At 44.2% G+C, this 8837-nt stretch overlaps 1 protein-coding gene across 1 annotated transcript in view; it reads left to right on the forward strand.

Annotated features, from left to right (window-relative positions):
• Positions 1 to 7975, forward strand: part of MBD5 (methyl-CpG binding domain protein 5) — an 81531-nt gene extending 73556 nt beyond the window's left edge. The window contains 3 exon segments of the mRNA XM_056536125.1: positions 652 to 725; positions 3524 to 3599; positions 7724 to 7975. Coding sequence (XP_056392100.1) covers positions 652 to 725; positions 3524 to 3599; positions 7724 to 7786 — 213 coding nt within the window. The 3' untranslated portion in view covers positions 7787 to 7975.
• Positions 7976 to 8837: the final 862 nt, after the last annotated feature.

The following is an 8837-nucleotide window of genomic DNA, read 5'->3' on the forward strand; positions in this document are numbered from 1 at the left end:
TTAGTCCTGTAATCTTACAGTTTTCATTTTGGCTACAAGGTTTGTAACTATAACTAATCTGAGACTTCCTGTTCTGTCTGCGATGATGAGGAGGCTGGAAAGTTATCTGTACAGTACAGTGATCCCCCGACCTACGATGGCCCTGACATACGATCATTTCAACATGCGATGGCCTCTCAGAGGCAGCATCAACATACGATGCTTTTGTATGTCGGGGCCATCGCATAAACGGCTATCCGGCAGTGCAGACTGCTTCAGCTGCCACAGGATAGCCGTTTACGGTGCCCCGTGAGCTCCGGTGATGTCTCTGTTGATAGGGAATGAGAACAAAAGTAGTGGAGTTCCCCTTTAATATTAGTTGAGGAAACTGTGTTATGTAGTGCTATGGTATTTCCACAATTCCCATTGACTTCTATGGCATTTACACAATCTGCTTTGATTAAGGTCCCAGTAATGGAGCCCCAGCTGATCATAAAGTGATGTTATATCCTTGCAGTACGGCATTACCTAAGGAGATGCTAATGAATATATTAATGCAGAATATGAGGCAAACACAACTTTCTATATCGGTTTTTCTTTGATGATTGACCTATTGACTTGTATGTAGAGACCTTGTTGTAGGATCGGTAATCTCCATTTGATTTCCTGTAGGTGGAGAGTGAAAAGTTGAAGACCCTGACGGAGGGACTGCAGGCTTATAATCGAGCACAGAAGAGGAACCGGAAGTAAGGATCCTGTCCCCTCCACTTAATGTGTGATTTATTATGGAAGAGATATAGTAAACTTAGACTTAAAGGGGTACTCCGCCCCTAGACGACATATCCCCTAACTAAAAGATAGGGGATAAGATGTCTGATCGCGGGGGTCCCGCCACTGAGGACCCCTGCCATCTCTGCTGCGGCACCCCAGACATCCGGTGCACGGAGCGAACTTTGCTCCGTGCCGAATGACTGGTGATACGGGGCGGAGGCTCGTGACATCACGGCCATGCCCCCTCAATGCAAGTCTATGGGATGGGGGCGTGACATCCATCTAAACGAACGTCTGGTACAGCAGGGAGATCGCAGGGGTCCCCAGCGGCAGGACCCTACAATCAGACATCTTATCCCCTATCTTTTGCATAGGGGATAAGCTGTCTAGGGGCGGAGTACCCCATTAAAATTTGTAATGGAATTCAGATATTTAATGTTAATTTATTTATTTATTTTTTTAAATCAACTGATGTCAGAAAGTTAATTTGTATATTACTTCTATTAAAACATCTTAATCCTTCCAGTACTTATTAGCTGAATTGCTGAATACTACAGAGGAACTTCTTTTCTTTTTGGAACACAGAGCTCTCTGCTGAATCACGAGCACAGTGCTCTCTGCTGACATCTCTGTCCATTTTAAGAACTGTCCAGAGTAGGAGAAAAACCCCATAGAAAACATATGCTGTTCTGGACAGTTCATAAAATGGACAGAGATGTCAGCAGAGAGCACTGTGGTCATGATGTCAGCAGAGAGCTCTGTGTTCCAAAAAGAAAATAATTTCCCCTGTAGTATTCAGCTGCTGATAAGTACGGGAAGGTTTAAGATTTTTTTATAGAAGTCATTTATAAATCTGTTTAACTTTCTGGCACCAGTTGCTTTAAAAAAAAAAAAAAAAAGTTTCCACCGGAGTACCCCTTTAATTCTTCTCCAGTTTTGGCAGCTGAAGGTTTGCTAAAGGCTTTCAAAATAGCTTGGCTTTTGTCCATGGACTTTCAAATTGCAGTTTCTTCTATGTCAGTTTAAAAAAAAGTAGTTGTGTGTTAAAATGGTTTTCTGCATTAACAGTCTCTACTATTAGAAGTCCCCCTTGACATTAAAGGGGTTATTCAGGAAAAATACTTTTTTTATGTATCAACTGGCTCCAGAAAAGTTAAACAGATTTGTAAATTACTTCTATTAAAAAATATTAATCCTTTCAGTACTTATGAGCTGCTGAAGTTGAGTTGTTCTTTTCTAAGTACTCTCTGATGGCACCTGTATCGGGAACTGTCCAGAGTAGGAGCAAATCCCCATAGCAAACCTCTTCTTCTCTGTGCAGTTCCCGAGACAAGCAGAGATGTCAGCAGAGAGCACTGTTGCCAGACAGAAAAGAACTCAACTTCAGCAGCTAATAATTATTGGAAAGATTAAGATTTTTTTAATAGAAGTAATTTGCAAATCTGTTTAACTTTCTGGAGCCAGTTGATATAAAAAAAAAAAGTTTTTCCTGGAATACCCCTTTAACCCCTTCCCGACCCATGACATATATGTACATCATGACCGGGAAGGTTTTCCCAACCTATGACGTACATGTATGTCATGCAGATACTGGCCGCTACTCGCGGCATCCCGCCGTGCCCGGTAGGATGGTGGCTATCACGGATAGCCAGCCATCTTGCTTCGGGACCTAGGGGGGTTTCGTCCCCCCCCCCCCCCCCTCACAGCGATCGCTCACATCAGCTAGTCAAATCAATCTGACTAGCTGATGGCAGCGTTTGGCACTGAAAAATCCTGAACAGCGCAGTGTGTGTCTGTGCTAGGAGACCCCGGTATCCCCTTCCCCGGTGTCCCTTACCCTTCCCGAGCTGATGATGCTGTACCCGCTGTGCCTGCCAGCATGCTTTAGTTTAACTTTCACTTCCCCCCCCCCCCCCCTTTATTTATTTATTTATTTTTGTGTGTGTGTGTGTGTGTAAATGAGCTGTTAAGTAGTACAACCTAGTGTCCTAAACCTGTTACTGCATGTTTTGTGCACTAGACACTAGGGGGAGCTGTTGTACAGAAGTACAAATAAGTAAATAAATGAAAATGAAATCAAATAAATAAATATACACACACACACACACACACACACACACACACACACACACACACATATATATATATATATATATATATATATATATATATATTCAAATGTTATTGTGGGTCATGAAGGGGTTAAGCAGATCACATAGTGTTCCTCTTGATTGGCCTGTCAGCGATCAGATTTAATCACTCGGGAAACCTGGCATTAAAGCGGTACTCCGGCGCCTGATCACTGGGGACCCCTGTGATCTTGCACGCTGCACCCCGTTATCAGTCCCTGGAGCATGTTCGCTCCGGGTCTGATTACTTGCGATCACGGGGGCCGGAGCATTGTGATGTCACGACCCCGCCCCCGCGATCAGGCATCTTATCCCCTATCCTTTGGATAGGGGATAAGATGTCTTAGCGCCGGAGTACCCCTTTAAGTGTTGCATTTCTCTGCAGCGCCACCACAGGGGAAATGAAGCATTACACATTGTCCAATGAAATCACTGGGTTGTCTGTGTAATACAAGACAGGTCCTCCAGAGACGGAGACCCTCTTTATATCCGCTCTCCACTCTGGCCTAAACATGAGGATCCTGACTCAGGATTTAATAATAAGGTTTATAAAATGAGTTTATAAAGCTAAACAACCTCTTTTTACTGCTTAGACTTATCTTGTCCTCCAAAATGATCGTGACTTTTTCTCTCTTTTTTTTTAGGAGTGAAACACTAAATAATCATTTAGAAGCTGCAATACATGAGGCAATGAACGAGCTGGACAAAATTTCTGGCAATGTAAGTTTTAGTATGGTGACTGGACCCACCGCACCGGATCTTAGATGAGCACTAAATGTAGATATAATCTCAGGTTTAGGGGCAATTATACTTTGAAGGGGAAGTCTGGTACATAACATTTTATCCCCCATCCAAAGGATCATGGAGGTCTGATTGCTGGGACCCCCTGTGACCTCCTGTATGGAGCTGGGGCAGGAGATCATGGTCAATGCATCCCCTCCATGTACAGTGACCCCCCCCGACCTACCATGGCCCCGACATACGATCATTTCAGCATACGATCACTCTGAGGACATCGCATGTTGAAGGCATCATCAACATACGATGCTTTTGTATGTCGGGGCCATCGCATAAACGGCTATCCAGCAGTGCAGACTGCTTCAGCTGCCACCGGATAGCCGTTTACGGTGCCCCGTGTGGTCCGCTGACAATCACTTACCTGTCCTCGGGGCTCCGGCGCGTCCTCTTCGGGATCTCCTGCATCGTCGGCGCTCTCCATCGTCGTCATCACGTCGGTGCGCACGCTGTCCTGCAATAGGAGCGGCGTGCATAACGACGTGATGGCGGCGATTGAGAGCAAGGATGCCGGGGAAGCAGAGGCCTTGCCGGAGCGTTGGGGACACCCCGGGGACGAGGCGACAGCGATGGAGGGGCGACCTCCAGGGCAGCGGTGACGGTCCGGAGCGGCGGGGACACGTGAGTATAACCTCCAATACCAATGGTCTTCAACCTGCGGACCTCCAGATGTTGCAAAACTACAACTCCCAGCATGCCCGGACAGCCGTTGGCTGTCCGGGCATGCTGGGTGTTGTAGTTTTGCAACATCTGGAGGTCCGCAGGTTGTAGACCACTGTCCTATACTTTACATTGCACGGATCCCTCAACATACGATGGTTTCAACAAACGATGGTCCATTTGGATTGGATTACCATCGTATGTTGAGGGACCACTGTATATCTATAGGAAAGCCGGAGATAAACGGGCGTGACCACTACCGCTCCAAGCAAGAGAAGAGCCATTGATCTGTACACAAATGTTCATTACACCGGGGACCCCCTGCGATCAGACACTTATCCCCTATCCTGCACATAGGGAATAATGGGGGAGATTTATCATAACCTGTGCAAAGGAAAAGTTGCCCGGTTGCCCATAGCAACCAATCAGATCGCTTCTTTCATTTTGCAGAGGCCTTGTTAAAAATTAAAGAAGCGATCTGATAGGTTGCTATGGGCAACTGGCCAACTTTTCCTCTGGACAGGTTTTGATAAATCTCCCCCTAAGATGTTATGTACTGGAGTTCCCCTTTAAGAGTCTAAATAAAGGTGCATTCACACTACGTTTTTGTCTCCGTTTCAGTTTATCCATAACAATATGTTTAATTTTGCTGTATGCAAAGAAGTCGTCAACTACAACCCATTTTTTTTTATTAGACTCTGCGGTATTGCATACAGCAGCGTCTGCTTTTGCCATCTCTTAACACAGGGCTGAACAAATCTTAAAGGGGTACTCCGCCCCTGGCATCTTATCCCCTATCCAAAGGATAGGGGATAAGATGTTAGATTGCCGCTGTCCCGCTGCTGGGGACCCCTGGGATCGCCGCTGCGGCACCGCGCTATCATTACAGTACAGAGCGAGTTTGCTCTGTGCGTAATGACGGCCGATACGGGGGACGGAGCAGCATAACGGCATGGCTCCGCCCCTCATGACATCACGGCCCGTCCCCTTAATGCAAGTCTATGACAGGGGGCGTGACGACCGCCACACCCCCTCCCATAGACTTGTATTGACGGGGGCGGAGCCGTGACGTAACGATGCTCCGGCCCCTGTATTGCCCTTCATTACGTGCAGAGCGATCTCGCTCTGCGCAGTAATGATAGCGGGGTGCTGCAGCAGCGATTCCCCGGGGTCCCCAGCAGCGGGACCACGGCGATCTAACATCTTATCCCCTATCCTTTGGATAGGGGATAAGATGTCTAGGGGCGGAGTACCCCTTTAAGGGCCAAGTCTGCACAACTGCTAAAAATTTAGGTTTTTGTCAGCCCTTTTCAATAGGGGTTGTCCATATTTATAAAAAATAATGCTGGGAGTTTTGCATCAGGTGGAGGCGCACTCTTTGGGAAACACTGGTGTATGTACATTGCTGCTTTCTTCCAAAAACAGCGCCACCCCTGTTCTCAGGTAGTGTGTGTTATGACAACTCTGCTCCATTCACTTCAGTGAAAATGAGTTGCAATACCACACCCAACCTTAGGACAAGAGTTGCGCTTTCTGGAAGAAAGCTGATTTTTTGGGGATTTTGGGGGATTTTTTCCCAGCATTTTAAGCAAGTCCAGCATTTGTCTCCTGCCCATCCTGCATCTCTTCCTGTGTGTCACAATCATTACCGTCCCTTGATTTCTCCCCCCCCCCCCCCCCCTCCTTGTCTCACAATCATTACTGTCCCCTGTGTGTCAAGTGTTTTTACTTCACGTCAATTCCTGCACTGATCCCCCTGTTCAGGCGGTGTTGTGCCGCGGATGTCTTCAGCGCTTAGGTGTCACATGAGTACGGAGTGTGACCACTGAGGCTGCTGATTGGCTGCGGCAGTAGTAGAAAAAAAAAACAGAGCGCCACGCTTGTCTTCTAGTTGAGTGAGGTATTGCAGCTTAGGGTGCATTCACACGGTCGTCCGTCCCCGTTTTTTTATTCCCGTTTCAGTTCCGTTCTTGCATGCTGTAAACGGATTTAAAACGGTTTAAAAAAAATCCCATTCATGTCAACATGTCAACGTTTACATCCGTTTGTACCTGTCTGCACTCATTTTGCGGCAGAAAAAAACGTCCCATGCAGTATATTTTCTTCCGTCAAAAATTTTAAAAATAAGCGAAGAAAAACCAGATACAGTAAATTTAAAGGGGTATTCCAGGCAAAAACTTTTTTTTATATAACAACTGGCTCCAGAAAGTTAAATAGGTTTGTAAATGACTTCTATTAAAAAATCTTAATCCTTCCAATAGTTATTAGCTTCTGAAGTTGAGTTGCTGTTTTCTGTCTAACTGCTTTCTGATGACTCACGTCCCGGGAGCTGTCCAGCTCCTATGGGGATATTCTCCCATCATGCACAGCTCCCGGGACGTGACATCATCATTGAACAGTTAGACAGAAAACTTCAGAAGCTAATAACTACTGGAAGGATTAAGATTTTTTAATAGAAGTAATTTACAAATCTGTTTAACTTTCCGGAGCCAGTTGAAATATATAAAAAAAAAAAGTTTTGGCCTGGAATACCCCTTTAACATTGAAGTCTATGGAAAACGGAGGATGAGCCTTTAATGTCATCCGTTTGCATCCCTTTTTTTCAATCCGTTTTTTGATCCGTTTTTATTTCTGAGCATGCTCAGAACAAAAAAAAAATTTATTATTTTTTTGGTTCATTAACTGAACAAAATAACGGATACAAACAGGTAAGGGCTTCTTTCACACTAGTGATTTCTCCGTTATTGAAGTTCCGTCGCATGTTCCGTCACGATTTTCGGCCGTTACAAAACCCCTGACGGCCGAGACTAAATCGCATTGCAGCCTATGGGGTTTTGTAACGGGACATCGTGTCGGAAAAATTACTGCGTGCGTTTCATCCGTTATTGTCCGTTTTTATTAAAGTCCGTTTTTATTTTTGACGGGAGAAGAACTGGACGGGTCTAGACGGCTGTGTGAACGCAGCCTTATTTCCGTTGAAGTAAGTGGAGTGGAGCTGAGTTGTAATACAACAAACGACCTGAGGACAGTGATGGCGCTGTTTTCGGAAGAAAGCTGCAATGTTTTTCCTAATCCTGCCTATCCATACACCAGTATTTCCCAACCAGTGTGCCTCCAGCTGTTGCAAAACTACAACTCCCAGCATGCCCGGACAGCCAACGGCTGTCCGGGCATGCTGGGAGTTGTAGTTTTGCAACAGCTGGAGGCACACTGGTTGGGAAATACTGACATACACCCTCAATAGCTGTCAGTTGAACGTTTGTCAGTGCATGATGGGAACTGTAGGTGTGTTGCACACTGCTCTTCTTCATAGTGTCTAATGGGTTATACCTGTATATCTACCTATATATTTAACCCTGTATTCCTGGTTTTCTCCATTCCTCCTTCAGGTGCCTCAGAGAGAGCGACAGCTGAAACCCCCAAAACCCAAGAGGAGGAAGATCTCCAGATAACATTGATAGTCCCTAAGATGATATATGTGTATATAGGCATTGATAATAATATATGTATATCAATATTTCTAGATATCACCACCTGGTGTAAAGTGAATATGTGGTAAATATTTTTGCATTTTAGGCAGGTGGGCGCTGCAAACCTAAACCCATGTGACTGAATGGAGATAATGTCTTCTTTTTTTTTTTTTTTTTGGTTATTTTTCGTTTTTTTTTTTTTTTCTTTTTTTTGTCTTTTTTTTTTTTTTTTTCTATAACGCTACAATTGTGATTATAAAGAATATTAGTCAGATGTTTCTGATACATTTTCAGTGTGTACATATAAAAAAAAAAAAAAGAGATCTAGAGTTTGATGCCGATAACCGAGATGTAAATAATGTACAATATTGTCATGTACAAGCCGACTTAATGCACACTTTATCTTTTACTGTACAATAATAGTGTACAAAAATTCTTTGGTTTCTATCAAGTTTAATGTTCAAGCGGTGTATAGCGGTTAAAAAAGAAAAAAAAAAAAGAAAACACAAAAAAAAGAAAAAAACTCTTTTATATCCTATTTTCAGAGGTGACAGCAAAAAAGGGGGGGGCGCTCATCAGTCCGGATCATTTCTTTCCAGGAAGCCCCTTACGCCCATTTCAGGTACCTGTCGGAGAGGGAGGTCTTAACTAGAATTATTAAGATTGCATGTCCTCTGCTAATTTAACAATCTGCAATAATTAGTTTTTTTTTTCTTTTATTAATTTTTTTTGTTTTTCATTTGTCGCTGCGGTAGCTGATGGCGTAGGGTAAAAGGCTGACCTGGGCAGCTATGTTATCCTGCAAACACACCTGCCCCATGTTCTTTAGCTTAACACGGTTATCCAGGAATAAAAAAAAAATTATTAATTCTAAAAACAGCGCCACCCCCTGTCCTCAGTTTGTGTTTGATATTACAACTTGGCTCAGTTCACTTCAATAGAACTGAGCTGCAATACCACACACAGCCTGAGGAAGGGTGGCGCTGTTTTATTTTATTTATTTTTTTTGGAAGAAAGTAGCCATGTTTTTCTA

The sequence above is a fragment of the Hyla sarda genome, chromosome 8 (genome assembly GCF_029499605.1).
Source record: "Hyla sarda isolate aHylSar1 chromosome 8, aHylSar1.hap1, whole genome shotgun sequence".
NCBI classification, from domain to species: domain Eukaryota; kingdom Metazoa; phylum Chordata; class Amphibia; order Anura; family Hylidae; genus Hyla; species Hyla sarda.